Source organism: Lathyrus oleraceus, chromosome 5, assembly GCF_024323335.1.
Source record: "Lathyrus oleraceus cultivar Zhongwan6 chromosome 5, CAAS_Psat_ZW6_1.0, whole genome shotgun sequence".
Lineage (NCBI taxonomy): Eukaryota > Viridiplantae > Streptophyta > Magnoliopsida > Fabales > Fabaceae > Lathyrus > Lathyrus oleraceus.
The window spans coordinates 288,624,949-288,641,227 of NC_066583.1; the positions used below are offsets into that span (position 1 = coordinate 288,624,949).

The 16,279-nt window shown below is 36.2% G+C and overlaps 1 protein-coding gene across 2 annotated transcripts; it reads right to left on the reverse strand.

The window, feature by feature from the left end:
* Nucleotides 1–4,196: 4,196 nt before the first annotated feature.
* On the reverse strand, nt 4,197–10,543 carry LOC127083959 (nuclear pore complex protein NUP88). Of its 2 annotated transcripts, none has more exons than XM_051024323.1 (9): nt 10,149–10,536; nt 9,873–10,024; nt 9,465–9,587; nt 8,324–8,468; nt 7,559–7,620; nt 7,160–7,376; nt 6,115–7,029; nt 5,020–5,269; nt 4,197–4,758 (listed from the first exon to the last, which is right to left on the reverse strand). In XM_051024323.1, exons 1-9 carry the CDS (start codon nt 10,407–10,409, stop codon nt 4,472–4,474), a joined length of 2,412 nt encoding a protein of 803 aa, XP_050880280.1. In that variant the 5' UTR covers nt 10,410–10,536; the 3' UTR covers nt 4,197–4,471. The 2 variants fall into 2 exon arrangements, 1 of the variants encoding a protein (XP_050880280.1); XR_007788590.1 differs by having other exon boundaries at nt 4,521–4,758; nt 5,020–5,304; nt 10,149–10,543.
* Nucleotides 10,544–16,279: the final 5,736 nt, after the last annotated feature.

Below are 16,279 nucleotides of genomic sequence, written 5' to 3' on the forward strand. Positions count from 1 at the left end.
TGAAGATGTTCTTACTGATTCCATTGAACAATGCATTCAAGGCCTTAGAATTACCAAGGGCTAATGCCTCTTGCTCCTTGTCTCATTCTTCTTCAGGAATTTGCACACTGACTCCATCTTCACCTGTCTTCGTTGGATGTTCCCATCCTTTGTTGACAGCTCTCCAGACTTTGCTATCTAGAGACCTTAAGAAGGTTATCATACGAGGCTTCCAGTCATCATAGTTAGAGCCATCCAACATGGGTGGTCTATTTGAGTGTCATATATCCTTGTCCATGGTACTAGAAAGTAACTTCCCTAGATCTCACCCAGAAATTAACAGGCAGGGTGCCTGCTCTGATGCCAATTGAAATTCTAGTTATCAGACTTTCGATGTCACACGGGTTGTTATGACATCCAATTCTGCACAGACAAGAATTATGCAGAACTTAAAAGTAAGTGCAGTAAATAACACAAGTAATTGTTTACCCAGTTCAGTCCAACATGACCTACATCTGGGGGTTACCAAGCCAGGGAGGAAATCCACTATCAGTAGTATTAATTCAAAGCTAAACTCACCCGTTTACAACTCTTCACTTAATCCCTACCCAATGCAATTTCAATCTTACACTAAGATCAGAGTTCCTAATCACCCCCCCCCCCCCCCCCTCAATCACCTCAGTGATTACTACCTTTAATCAATATTAAAGACAATTTTGAAGTCACACTTCAAACAATTCTTGATTGTGCTTAACAGCTTTAATCAAGATACACAGCACTCACGCTTACAAGCTTAGAGTGACACAACACTTACAACTCAATGAACACCCTACACCAAAGCAATCATCTACGAGATAATAGCTTGGTTTACAAGATATGTCTAATACAAGACTCACAAAAATACAGCAGTGAAGTATGATGGACACACTAAATCTTCACGCCTCAACATCCCCAGTTCTGAATGAAGGAACGACATCCTTTTATATTGCAGTACTTGGGCTTTGCACTTGTATTCTCCTAAATTTAAGGTCACCCGAGTTTCCCTAAATTCCACATCTAGGTTACTAACAAATAGGTTATTTGTTAGGTTCATTAAATGTAGCTTGGTTGTTGATTTCCTGGATTTTCTCTCAGCTGTTGAATCCCTGAAGAATAGCCTGAGAAAAAGCTGAAACAGAAAAACTAAACAACCTACAATATAGCATATGCTGTCAGGAATGAATGTCACAACATTCAGCTTGACATCAAGGACCATATGCTAAGTCTGTTTTTCCTGAAAACAGACTGTACAAGTTTGCTGAACTGTACAGGACCAAACTGTCCATCCTATAGTAGCAGCTTACATTAATACATGTCAAAGTATCCAATTTGACATTTACACATTTAGCCTTAAGTCAGTTCTGTTAACCTTTTGAAGAACAGACTGAGAACCATACTGAAGTGTAGCAGAACACCACTCTGTCTATGGTTCAGTATATGTTGTCCATGATGAATGTCATAACATCCAGTTTGACATTCAGATAGTAGGCCTTATGCCAGGTCTAGTACTTCCTTGATAACCAGACTGGAAATGAATATTGAGCTCTAACAGAACACCAACTGTTTTATTCCTCAGTATCTGCTGACAGGGATGAATGTCACCACATCCAATTTGACATTCAATAAATCCTGTATTAGCTAATCCTGCAGTAAGCTACCCAAGTATGTCATGACATTAGTCAAGACATCAGAGTACAGTTAGATATTCTAACCTACAATGCAGTTACACATACACCTTCACAACATGTCATGACATCAGTCAAGACATTAGAATCCAGCTAGTGTTTTACCATACAATGCAGCCAATTAAACACCTATAATAACTAACAACATATATTTCTTCGACTTTGAATCAAGTTTGGATCGATCTTCACTGGATATAAACACTTATGTTGGACACCCAAAAATCCTTAAATTGTCAAGATCAACAAGGTTACATGTATGTACCTCCTCTATAACCTCCCCCTTCAATGAAGCCTTCAGTGACTTGTTAAGAAGATAATATGTCATATTAACTGCCCATGGCGACTTGTGAGAAGATAATATGTCATATTAACCGCCTCTTCCTAGAAATATTTTGAAGTCCAACATTTAGCAAGAGACATTTTGCTCTTTTAGTTACAGACCTATTCATTCTCTCTGACACACCATTTTGCTGTGGTGTCTTACAAATACATGTTTTTCATAGAACCTCTTGAAATTCGAATTAGTGTACTCTGTTATCTGACGGCAGAAACTTATTTTTATGTTTGTTTGATTCTCTACCTCTGTCTTCCACAACTTGAATTTAGTAAAGACTTCAAAATTCTGCTTCAAGAAATGCACTCAAATCTTGTGATAAAAATCATTTGTAAAAGTCACAAAATACCTTGAATCACTCATGCACATAATCCAAATTTTCCTTTGTTTTGTGCTTTCCAATCTTGAATCGAACATGACATTATTTCCGAAGTACTCTATACTTGCACAAATTCATCTTGCAACTACGAACACCCTTGAATAAATTTCTATTTTAAGTGTCATCATCCCACACTCACAAAGATGACCCAGACACATGCTAGAGTTTGATTGCATCATTATCATACTCAACTAATGTAAATGAGCTACAATAGTGTTCTCCAAAAGTTTATAGATGTTACATGTAGTCCTCCTTCTCATCACAGTCAAGACATTATTGTTAACTTTCATGATGTTTTTATCTCCATGAGACTTGTATGATAAACCATTTTTCTGTAGAGCATCTAGGAAAATCAAGTTATTCCTCAATTCTAAAATATGTCTAACATCATTCAATGTTCTCACGCCACCATTGTCCATGACAATTTTAATTTTTCCATTCTAGCGATAGTACATGCTTTATCATCATCTAGATAAACAAATCCAAAACTACTTGATTAGAATGTAGTGAACTATTTTCAGTGCGGTGTCATATGCTAAGAACAACCAAAGTCAAGAATCCATGCATCTTTGCACGTGTTGGATGCAACACAATATATCTGCTTCAACTGCCAGAATCGTCGGTTTGAACCACATTTGCATAACTGGATGAGCTCTACTTTTTGTTTTGCCCTCTTCCAATTCCCAATTTGTTTGCTACTATAACAATAAGGTGTTTTCCGATTCTTGGATCTATAACTCTTCTTTCCAGAACATGGTTTACCCTTGTTTCGCTAACAAACTTGAACCCTTCCCCCTCTCGTACATGTTGCCGCCTTGAGTTCCCTACACTTTGTCTCTATTGAGAATGAGATAAAAGTGTAGTAACAAGATTCATAATGTCTTTTTTGTAGGTAAGAGTAATCACCAAGTGGTCATAAGAACTTGATAGCAAACATAACAAGATAATTGTCTTATCTTTGTCATCAATCTTCACCCCCCAAGTCTCACCAGATTTGTGATTTTATTGTTAAAGACAATGACATATTGCAAATCGAGTCCTTCCTGCATTGCATCTTCAAATTGTATAGTCATTGCTTCGCGAACAATTTGTTCATCAACACATCTTCGACATATAATAACTCTCCAATTTGTCTCAAACCTCCTTCAATGTCATTAAGTATAGGATATGATACATCACCTCATCTAAAACACATGGGCAAATCAATCCCGCAACCTTCTCCTTCATCTTTTCCTAATCGGTATCCTCCATGTTAATTGATCGTCTCACGCAATGCCTTCTCTAAACTCTACTAAGCCAACAGATCTTTAACCATCCTTTGCCATAATTCGAAAGTACATGTCTCATCAAACCTTGTCATCTCAAATTTTGTACCAAGGTTAACCAATATAAAAGATTAAAAAAAACAAAAATAAAAGACAATGAACATGATTAACCAATATAAAAGATTAAAAAAAACAAAAATAAAAGACAATGAACATGATTGATCTTTATTAACAGGTAATGGTGTCCACCTTTATGGCTATATAGGAGTTATAATTTCCTTGAATTTTGTCTAATAATTAGGGTTATAATATTACAAGAAATATATAAAATTGTATGACTCAGGTTACAATAATACCCAAAAAAAAAAAATTGTATTGCAGGGCTACTGCCCCAGCAAGCCCTAGTCACGTACCCACAACTAATTGGGCCTAAGACTCGTTTAAAATTTCCACATATTGCATTTTTCTTTGTCTTAATATAAGTCATACTCACCAATTACATAATTAACAAGATCTAAAAAAATAATTACCACATCATCATGGAATTTCTTGTCTAGTGCTGACAATTTAAAAGTTAGCTGCAGATACAACACAACACAAATTTTGCAACTACTTTTCCCTTTTTGTCATTTACACGAGTTTATAAATTTAAATAAATATGTTAATTCTACTTCTAACTTCTCTTTCAGTGAAGCATTCAAATTTTGGCAAGGCACGTTGAGTGACAAAAATGGCAAGACTACAAAAAGGAGAGCTTAATTCAGAACCACACCAGTGCCAGAGTAAACTACTAACAGTTTTTAAGCATAGGCAGACTTGATTCTCCGCTGTTTCTTTCTTTGTTACTCAATGTGGATTCAACAATCTTAACTTTCTTCGAATTTTCAGTATTTACAAGTGACAGTTTTTCAAGTGATGATTTGAGTATTGATATCTGATCATTTCCAGCACAAACTTTCTTCCCTGATATTTTCTTCTGTTGAATAGCTTTCGAAGCTTGCATGTGCCTTCTCAGTCTGGCACTTACCGCTTCAACAGAAGAATGCAAAGCATCCAACTCAACTTCCTTGAAGTGATCTGGAAAAAATAAGGGCGTAATTAAGTACTAAAAATCTTTCAGCAGATAGAGATTACAATTTGATAATGCAGAGATGAGAATGGGGTATAGACTTGGAAAAGGAGAGACTGGACTTATAAAATCTGGGTGAAAGACATGTGAGAACTGCAAATCAGTAGTAAATGCTAAAAGCTTTTGTTTTAAAAATTAAAAAAAAAAGTATTAAAATTTTTTATGAACAGTCAGACATATACTAGAGTAAGGGATCAAGCACCCATTACCAAGTTCAGACTTAAACTGTCGCTCTGCTCTAGACAATGGTTTTTTGTGAGCACCAGGTAAGTTCCTTAAATGTTGTAAGCGCTCTTCCAAAGAATTGTGCATTTGAATTGCACGATCAATTCTTTTCTGTAATATACACTCTTTATCTTCAACTTTCAAAAGTTTCTGCTGTGCATCACCTAATCGAGAACGTTGGTCACTAATGATTTTCTTCAACTGAGGTGCATGATGCTTGAGTTCCAGGTGCACCTAGTAGGAGAAAATATGCAATGAACGAGAGCCAGCTGTTATTTTCAAAAGGCATAACTTTATTCAAATTATGCTTGTGATTTTAAAACATAATTTAGATCTACAACTGATGGAATAACTTTTAATGAACTACCTAATTCACAAAATTTGTCAATGATACACATCTTCATTCAAAGATATTGCATAAGTGATTATCAATAACGTTTTTCTCATCAATAACAAAGTTTTTTCCCACTAAGTGCCGATCGATGCTATAAACTCCTACTATGTATTGAGTCTAAAGATATAGCCTATATACCTCTATATGACTGGTGGTTTGTAGTTTTCTTTGGTCTCCCTCAACCTCTAACTATTAGACTAGTCTTCATCTGGTCAACCCTCCTTATTGTGCTTCTACAAGTCTTCACATATGTCCAAACCATTTACAACGACATACTACCATTTTTTGTACAAATGTATCTACCCCACTTTTCTCTCCAAAGCATGTATTTCTAGTTATATCTTGTAATGTGTAACCACTCATCCACAAAAATTGTCATTAACTTTTCCTCATTTGAAAAAAAATATGGTCAATTTTGTAAACTACAATAAGCTTTCTGTACAGACTACAGATATTAACGACTCTTTTCGCCCAAGATTATTACTTCAGCTTAGGTCAAATCTTATTAGAGAAAAAAATTGAAAATTCAAATAGAACTAAGAGCATATTCATGCAAAAGAAAAAAAAATAAGACAGTGACTTCATGAAAAACTGTTTTAACAGTTATAAAAACAAATATGCCAGGTCGGAATGAAGAAGCATTGCTCAACTAACAGCAAAAGTTGAGATGATATGCTAGCCATACCTTATGAGCATATTCCACATAAGTCTCATGAAATAGCTTGAAATACTGATGCAATGTTGATCGGCCTTCAATTGAATCAGCTGCAACTGAGCGTAAACTTTGAGAGGCCCAAGGAACAAGTACCTCCTTGGGCCCACTAAGCAGTTCTTTGCTAATTATTGGTTGAATATCTCTCTCATTTGATTGCCCCACTGATTGAATGTGCTTCTTCTCCATATCGATGCTTAATTGAGGCAAAAGGTTCCAAGTTTTCATCTCAAGCACAACACATTCTTGAGAAAGAGTAACAGCCACACTCCAGGAATATCCAAATGAATCAGACAATGACACAAAACCACAAAGTGAAGGCTCTGAAGTGGATCCATTCTGACATGTATTTAGAACAGGATGTACAGAAGGTGTCCTCATTGTATCATCCTTTCCATTTGCCTGACTTGTAAATGGAAGACAATGCAACACTATTGAGTCAATCCCTCCATCATGAATGGAATATATTCTCTCTGGCATGAGGGTATCAATGAACAATGAAATATTATAACCCCTTTCTGCTGCTCTTCGTGGCAGAGCCAAATCAACAATAGCCAGTCTCAGCAGAGGGGATGGATTACCCAACCAGGCATTATTATGATCAAGTTTCTCCGGGGGACTGCTGGCAGTTGACTCACAGATCATAGCAAGGCCAAGTATTTCGTCATGGGAGTCAAGACGAAGACGAGGTGGACTACCAATACTCCAGACAGGTTGGATCTCATCAGCTAGAGCATCTATCTGTAATTGCCCCCCACTCCAGGCAGTCACCAAGATAGAATCTTTGCTAACTGAATTGTAGAGAAAACTAACTGCACGACCCTCACATTCAGCACTGCGACCAACTGAATCTCCATTTCCACTCTGACCTACTCTTTGCAGAGGTCCCTAGAAAACAAAAGCATAAAGAAGTACAGTCATACTACTTAGACATTGCAGCTACATACTGTCAAAATGAAATTGTTCATCAAAACTTATGATGCAGCTGACAAGAGTCTAACTTGGAATATGAGTATACCTGCAAGACAAGAGATGCGTCAAATACTACATAAGCATGAGATCTTAGCAAAGATAAGTTGTCTCCTTCACTTTCTTGGTTCTGTAACTCAGGAAATGTTGCTTCTAGCCAGGAGATTGCCAACTTTGAATTACTAGCCGCTACAGAGTTGGCTGACATTAGCCCAAATGTATGTGCGTCATTGTATATGTCTAATAAAGATTCACATTTGAATAGACTGTGAAGAAGCAGAGAAAATAGTCACAAATGTGGAAGTATCAATGAGTAGCATTTGATCAATTGGAAGAAAATAACTGCATGTACATAAACCCAATCTTTTATAAAATAATCCATGGACCATGCCCATATTAACAATATCAAAGAAGAACGCAGATAGGTAAAATGAGATCGGTGAAATACCTTCCAAATGGAACAACAGGGCAAATTACATAGATAGACCCGTCACTGAATGCAACAAAAACCTGTTCAATAGCACAAAGAAAAATATTAAAATACTAAAAATTTAAGTAGCCAGCTAATAAAATGTAATACAAGAATACTTCTTGATAGCAAAGTAATCTTGAAGATCAATGAATCTTTATATAATGGAGTTTTTAAACATGAAGATTATTACAGCAGAAGTCTTTTCCACTAGGTGTCAATTATACACAGATCAAATGAGGCTCCACCATGCCAATGTCTCCATGAACAGCTCTCTCAAATGCTTAGACTATTGAGTGAATGCTCTTAAATGGTTCGTACACAACAAATTTAGAAATAACTTTGATAATAAAATAGCTTCCGAAGCATGATCAAGGCTTCATTGCAACAATATTTTGGACAAAAAAAAGAAAATGAAAATCGTTGATATTTAAATAAATAATAAATAGTAATAGGAATATTATGTATCATATTCTAGTGTACTATTGAAGTTTCTTATAATAGAATATTATGTATCATATTCCTTTTATAATTAATACTTTTAATTGTGTAATTTCCTATATAATAGAATAATAGAATTTCCATACTGCAATTCAGATACACGGTTTTCACCATATGCCTCTTGTTTTTCTCTAATTCAATAAAAATGTATAACAAATGAAAGGATTGAGTACAACCAGATGATAAAATGGTCAAATCAGAATATCCAAAAATTAAGTTAAACAGAACATCCACAGGACTTACACTAAACCTGTCCCACAAATGATCTCCCCCAAAAGAAAAACCAACTGGACACATTGATGAGGCAGTTCTGGATCTACCATGCACAGCAGGCTGTAAATAGTATTCTTGCTCTGGTTGCAAAGGATCCACAGCCAGATTGAAAAGCCTACAGAACGAGTTTGCAGTTAGAGAGAAATGTTTAAACATAAGCCTCAATTCAAATATCTTCCTACCAAATCAAGAGATACAAACAAACCAAAAGGCATTTGTATATATGGAATGTTGGGGACTTAGGGTTTACGCAATTTTTATGGTTAATGGACATTTTAAGAATAAGGAGAAAAATCTAATCAAAAGTCAAAAAAAAATCAAAAATATGTTAATATGCCATGATAAAACTTTACTAGTAGGCATAAGCATAAAGAATCTTTAGCAATCGGAGATATAAGCTAATGGTTGGAGGTAATATTTTCCAGAATAGATTCATATAATTAGAGGGCATGTCAAGTAGTCTTGTTATCATCTGATATTAACACAAATCATACCACTAAAATACTTCAAAGAGTGTAGGACATATCTTATATTCTCTCCGTTCCTTTTTAAGTATCACTTTTTGATTTTTTACACATATCAAAAAAGTTAATCAATAATGTTACTTTTCAAACAATAATTCTACTTTTACCTATAATACCATTAATTATTTATTACATTCATTTTACTTTTTCTCTCTGTAATAATTACATAGGGGTAATTTTGCCAAAAGTGCAATTAATACTACCTTGAACTTTGTAAGTAACAATTAAAAAGGAACAAAAAAAATTATTAAGAATGTGACACTTAAAAAGGAACGGAGAGAGTAATGTTTTGTTACATATAAATTACGATGTCAAACTGATCTTTCCTTCCTCATAACATTATGTGTGGTTTCTCAAGTATTAAAGTTCGGCATATCTCAACTCTATTACTTCTAAACCTATTCCACTATATTTCCTAGTCATGCATTAACCAACAAGATCCATTTAACAACCAGCACCCTCGCTTCACGCTTCACACGTCCTAGAGGCCTCATATTGAAATTTTGATTTTAGTTTTTGTCTATGTAGGCTTTAAATCCTTTGAATGGCACAATTTAGATAAAGTAATTTTCACATAAAAAGCTTACCTAAAAACTGAGTCAGAAGAAAGGATTCCCAAATGAGTATCACTGTAAGGGTGCCATGACGCTTCCAATACACGAATATCATTGTTTCCAAGGGAATGTGTCTGAGAACCAACAGCAATGGTCCTGCAAAAAGGAAATCCCAAAAAAGAATTGTAAAATATAACTCTTCTAAGATGGTATCATAACTCCATGCACTCAAAATAATTACACCCATGACAACCACCTCACTTCTACTTATACAACACACCTCAAAAATAAACTAGAACAATGTGATAATGATAATTGATATATTTCTAATAAACAACATATATACAAAACATGGTTTAACTAGAGCAGATTCATCAGAAACTAGAAAACCCTAGTGCAATGAGAACAAGTGGCTGAAATATGAGTGATTTAAACTTGTACCTGCAAATCAAATTTACATCCTTCTTGGATGTGCGTCCATATAGATACATAACACAGAGTTTTTCAGAACCAAAAAGAAGTATCGCTGTTCCATTCCTATTGATGGAGATTTTGTGCACATCAAAATCGAGCACAACATCTGTTTGCAACACCTATTCAAATCCACCGCAAATTGCAAGAATTACTCACTATTTAATTCCATTTCTAACTTCTGGTTTTACAAAAACCTAATTTCAAAATTACAAAGCAGAGAAACATAGAAAGAGAGAGAAGGACCTTAGAGGGAGAAGCGGCGAGAACGGAAGTAGGATCAGGATCACCGAGGCGGAGAGATAAACGATGAAGGCGGTTATTGTGGGGGTCCCAGAAATAGAGACGATTGGCTCCGTCCCAAGCTAGTAGGTTTCGGGAAACGTTGCCGGTAGCGTCGTGAGAGATGGTGGTGGTGAAGAGAGGGTGTTTTGGTAGTGGGAGCCATTCGAGTTCTTCTTTGGGAGTTGGGCTTGGGGAGTAGCTTGGCTCCACTGTCATCCTCATTGTTAACTGACGCCGTTACTATGGTGGTGGTAGCTGTTTTTTCTTCCGGCGGTTCTTGCTTCCTTTATGCTTCACAACGACGTCGTAACTGTTTTTGATCTTTTTCTTACAATTTGAAATTCTGATCTTTATACCGTCTACATGGGCTTTGATTTTTTGGAAGCCCAATTTTGAGAAAGTTTTGGGGATTTATGCATTTTATGTTTTACTAGCAGACGTTTTAAAAATATAATACTACGGATGCACCCCAAAACATACAATTAAAGTTGATTTTGAGTCATGCCCCATATTTATGTGTATTTTGCATTCGGAGATGTGAGATGGATCTTTGTAAATCTTACGGAGTTGCATTTCTGTAACATACTAAAGCAAGAGCAGAAAAATAAAAAATCAGTAAGATGTAAGTTGACAAAATAAAATTATCATTGATAACATAAAATAAGCATTACAAGGGTGATGTGAACATAAACCAAATATTACATTTCAATATCTAAGTGGATGTTTCAACTGAAGGTGTGAAAAACACAACAAATTGGGGGTTTGAATTGAGTTTTAAAAGCAAAAGCTTTTTCCAAAACAAAAACTCTACTAACAAGTTAAATAATGAAGAGATAAGAACACAGTGATTTTTATCCTGGTTCCCTTGAAACTCAAAGTTAATCCAGTCCACCCGCCAAGGTGGTTTGCCTTATACACAAGGATTTAATCCACTATAATCAACATATTAAAATAAACACAAAGAATATCCTTCTTTGTCTTCTCAAGGATCCAACTAAACCTTAGTCTCCTCAAAGATTCACAAAGAACAATTTTCTTTGTCTTCTCAAGGATAACCTCTTTAAGGAATCAAACAAATAGTTTGAATAAAAGTTTATGTGTTACAAGATGCTTCTTCAAAAACAGATTTACACAAATGAATAATAAATACTTAAAGAATACTGTATACAAAAGATGATAATTTTTCACATAGAAAATTAGCTTGTCAAATACTTGTGTAGATCAGCATTTTCTTTAAGTCTCCAATGCATGCTTATATATTGTAAGCATGTGACAGATGGAGGGCAAAATTGGGAAAGCTCATTGAGCGAATTTCCACTGTTGGATGAGAAAGGAGTGATACCATGTATTGTCTTTTCGCACATATATTCAGTGACAGATGTGATGAATAGTACAGTCCTTACCCGCGAAATCAGGTAGTGGAAAGGTTGTTTGATTTGTATTATGTACTATTTGATCACGTTCCCATTTGATCTTATCTTCAGATTCATTGGTTTTTGATAAAAGATGATTGAAGCATGAAGTGAAGAAATAGAGAGTTGGATTCAGAAACTTCAGAACCTTAGGTCAAAACCTTGACAACGTCAGTAGTCTGGCTTGAGTTCTTCAGTGTCTTTATAATCTTCAGAGTCATCAGAAACCTCAGTCAAAACCTTGATACCTTCAATCGTCTGTCTTGAGATCTTCAGAATCTTCACCTATATAACACAACTTCAGAAGCTTGCCATTCTTCAAAAGCTTGTTGATCAGAGTCACGTCCAGAAGCAAAACAACTGAGAGAATATTGCAACAGCAATATAGAGTCTCCTCAAAAGCTTCTGATGGGTGAGATAACGCAAAAGCAGAAAGAACATTGCAGCAGCAATATTGACGTCTTTCAAAACTTCTAATTGCACCGTAAAAGCGGATTTAAAATGCAAAATTCAGAAACTGATGATGTTACACATCATGTGATCAGAATCAGAACTGTTTGGTAAAGCTACATAATAACAAATCATTAGGGTACCAAAATTATTCTCACACAAATACAACATTGTTATCATCAAAACTCAAGGTATAAATGCAGAACCAAATCTTATTCTAACAATCTCTCCCTTTTTGATGATGACAAAACATGTATTTTGATGAACAATTTTGTACATGGTAATCACAGAAGAATACATCTTATAGAAGCACAAAGCTCCCCATGAGATGTATAGTCCTATAAAGATAAACTCAGAATGAAAGAATATTTTCCTGATTTACCTTTAGAAGTACCATAATGAGTAACCTGTCAGAATCTGATTTAATCTTCAGAAGTTGATTGATGTTGTCCAGAACACTGTTTGATAACATCATCCTTTTGATAGACCTTCAAAAGAGCTTTCTTCAGAAACTTCTTTGAAAACCTTTCTTCAGAATCTTCTTTGAGAATCATTTTGGTTCTTGAGAGAAAAGCTTAACAAACCATTCTGAATCTTCAGAGATAACCCTGCAAAAACACTTAACAAACTTTTCTCGAAGTATTTGTTAAAAGAAAAATTTAGACAATGTTTGGGTTTTTTAGTTAGGAATTTAGATATCAAAATAATCTCTTTTAATTCTTCCCTTTTAGAATATTATGTTTTCTCCCCCTTTGTCATCAATCAAAAAGAATAACAAGACAAAGTAAATAATGAGAAACAAAAGCAAATTCATTGAATAAAAACATGTCAAAAAGGCAATGCAGAGTACAGTTTAAAAATAAAAGAAAAGAAATAACAAGAACTACAAACGAAATGTAGCAAAAAAAACATAAAGGACATACATACATATTTAGATAAAAAATACATGTGCTAAGACATTTTAGAAAAAACAAGGGTTTTGGGAAGAAGGAGTAGGCGGCGGATCAACTAAGTAGTTATCTTGGAGATTTAGGGGATCTACCAAAGGATCAACACCATATACATGACATATCTTCATGTAGTACACCAAAACTTCAAGAGAATCAACCTTTGTGAAGATAGGATAGTTCTCCACCTGAGTAGTATTGTCGTTTATTTCTTCCTTGACTGAAGGAGTTCCTTTAACAGAGACAGATCTCGGATGAGATCTAGTCTGATCTAGTTGTAGTTGTTGAAATTGTTGTTGAATCAGTTATTGTTGAGCAACCTTTGATCTACTTTGAGAGTTGTTGTTCAACAGTCTTTGAAGATTGTTGAGCCATTGAAGATTGCTATGACAACGGAAGGTGAAGCTCTTGCATGTGATTTAATATGCAAGCCACATGTTTAATCCCGCCCAAATGAATTATGCAACCACTGAAAAAGAGTTTCTCGCGGTTGTATATGCTTTTGATAAATTCATATCTTACTTGTTAGGATCAAAGGTAATTGTTTATACTGATCATGCAGCTTTGAAATATCTTTTTGCTAAACAGGAATCTAAACCAAGGTTGTTGTGATGGATTCTATTTCTGCAAGAGTTTCATCTGGAAATCAGAGACAAAAATGGTAGTGAAAATACGGTTGCTGATCACTTATCCTGGATGTCTCTGATCGAAGAAACAACGGAGAAACACCCTATCAAAGATAAGTTTGCCGAAGAACGTATCCTAGTTGTTACTGGTGTTCCTTGGTTCGCAGATTGTGCGAATTATTTGGTGGGTGGACTAATACCTGATGATTTTGATTTTAACAAAAAGGAAAAGTTTTTGCAGGATTGCAGGTTTTATTTGTAAGATGATTTGTTCTTGTACAAAAAAAGGAATATATGGGTTGGTTCGAAGATGTTTTCCAGAGGAAGAATAAAGGGACATCCTCAGAGCTTGTCATGACTCAAAATATGGAGGACACTTTAGTGGGGATAGAACAACAACAAAAGTTCTCCAGTCTGGGTTGTACTGACTTACAATGTTCAAAGATGCCCAAAGTATAGTAAAAGAATGTGACAGATGTCAGAGGATGGGTAACATTTCGAAGAGAAATCAAATGCCTCAAAATTCCATGTTGGAGGTAAAACTGTTCGATGTATGGGGAATAGACTTTATGGGACCTTTTCCACTTTCATTTGGAACTCATTACATTCTGATCATTGTTGATTATGTGTCAAAATGGATGGAAGTTGTGGCATTGCCCATGAATGATGCTAAAGTGGTGGTCAATTTCCTAAAAAAACTATATTTTCTCTAGGTTTGGGGTACCAAGAGCACTCATCAGTGACGAAGGTACTTATTTTTTGAACAAGTTAATGGAGAATTTGTTAAGGAAATAAAATGTCAAGTATAAAATTGCCACAACATATCATCCTTAGACAAATGGACAGGTTGAAGTATCGAATCGGCAGATAAAGCAGATTCTGGAAAAGACTGTCAGTGCTTCTCGAAAGGATTGGTCGATCAAGTTGGAGGATGCACTGTGGGCATACAGAACATCATTCAAAACCCCAATAGGTATGTCCCCTTATCAACTGGTTTACGGTAAAGCATGTCATTTGTCACTCGAACTCGAGCATAAGGCATTATGGGCCTCCGAATTCCTGAACTATGACCTTTCCAAAGTTGGGGAATCCAGGATTCTTCAACTACATCAGCTAGAAGAGTTTAGAAATCGGGCTTATGAAAATGCAAAAATATACAAAGAACAAATGAAAAAATGGCATGACCAAAGAATTCAGAAGAAAGAACTTAGGGAAGGACAGTTAGTGTTGTTATTTTCTTCCAGGTTGAAGTTGTTCCCTGGAAAGCTGAGGTCGAGGTGGTCGGGACCTTTTGTGATTCACAAAGTATTCCCGCATGGAGCAATTGAGCTCAAAAACCCAGCAAACGGGGACACTTTTAAAGTGAATGGGCAGCGAGTAAAGCCATACCACGAAGGACAGGAGAGTAGTCTGATAGATAAGGTTCGTCTTACCTGATAAGATGGACGATCATCGAGCCATGCGACGTTAAACGAAGCGTTTCGTGGGAGGCAACCCACGAATTTTTAATTCTAATTATTGTTTGTGTTTGTTTGTTATTTTAGGTTTGCACAGTGCTTTGTATAAAAAGGAGGGGGTACTCAAATGAATATGGAAGTCGTACTGCAAGGAAGACCATATCTGAGAATAAGAGAATGGAAAAGTCTGAAAATCAAGCATAACAACAGCCTGACACGGCCTATGTCAGGACCATGAAAAAAGTCTCAAAAGTGAGCATAAACAGCATTCTGACATGGTCGCCCGTGTTAGCTGGCACAACCTGTGTCAGGAACACTGAAGACATGAGGAAAGTGCCCATTGGCAGAGGCCTGACACGGTCATCCGTGTCAGCCGACACGACCCGTGTCAGGAACACTGAAGATCTCCTGTGAGAATTAAAGAGCCAGAGGCCTGAAACGACCGCCAGTGTCAGGCATGCGAAAGTGATTTTTTTTTGAAAATTTTGAATTTCGTGTGGGCCTCACCCCTCCTTAATACTCACTAACCACTCATTAATCAACTTTATTCCTTCCTAAAAGTCTGATCTCCTTACTAACCACTCATTATCTCTCAGAATTTCATATTCTCCACCTTCTCTCTCACACAAACCTTCACCTTCCATTAAAACCTCACTCTAAACCTTCCACCTTTACCACCACCACAAACCCAAATCACAAACTCCCTTCACGAATCCTTCTCCGTTTTTCGCCCTCATCCTAACCACGATCTCCATTTTCTCTAATTTCTATTTCAAAGTTTTTGACATTTTTGCAGGTACAAAAATGCCCCCAAGAAGGATTTTGCAAGGAAATCAACAAATGGTTGAGACCTCGAGGCCACGGAAAAGGAGCACCCGGAATCCAAACCCGCACAACATTGTCTTCGAAAATCTGGAGCAGGAGAAATGGTATTCGATTCAGAGAAAATGGAAGTTCACCCCACCAAGTATTCTTCGACTCCCATTATACGGACCGGATGTGGTCCCTGATGGATTTTCTCCTCAAGATTTCTGGATTGCCATTATAGAGAGGACTGATTACACCTCAAAAGGTGCAAAAGCTTCCGGCATCCCGAACCCGTGCTTCCTCTACGCCCAAAAAGGTTTGGCGTACACCCTGTTTGGACGGGGTGATAGCACAGGCGTAACAACTCAGCGGGAGTTGTTCTCCTTGTACTCG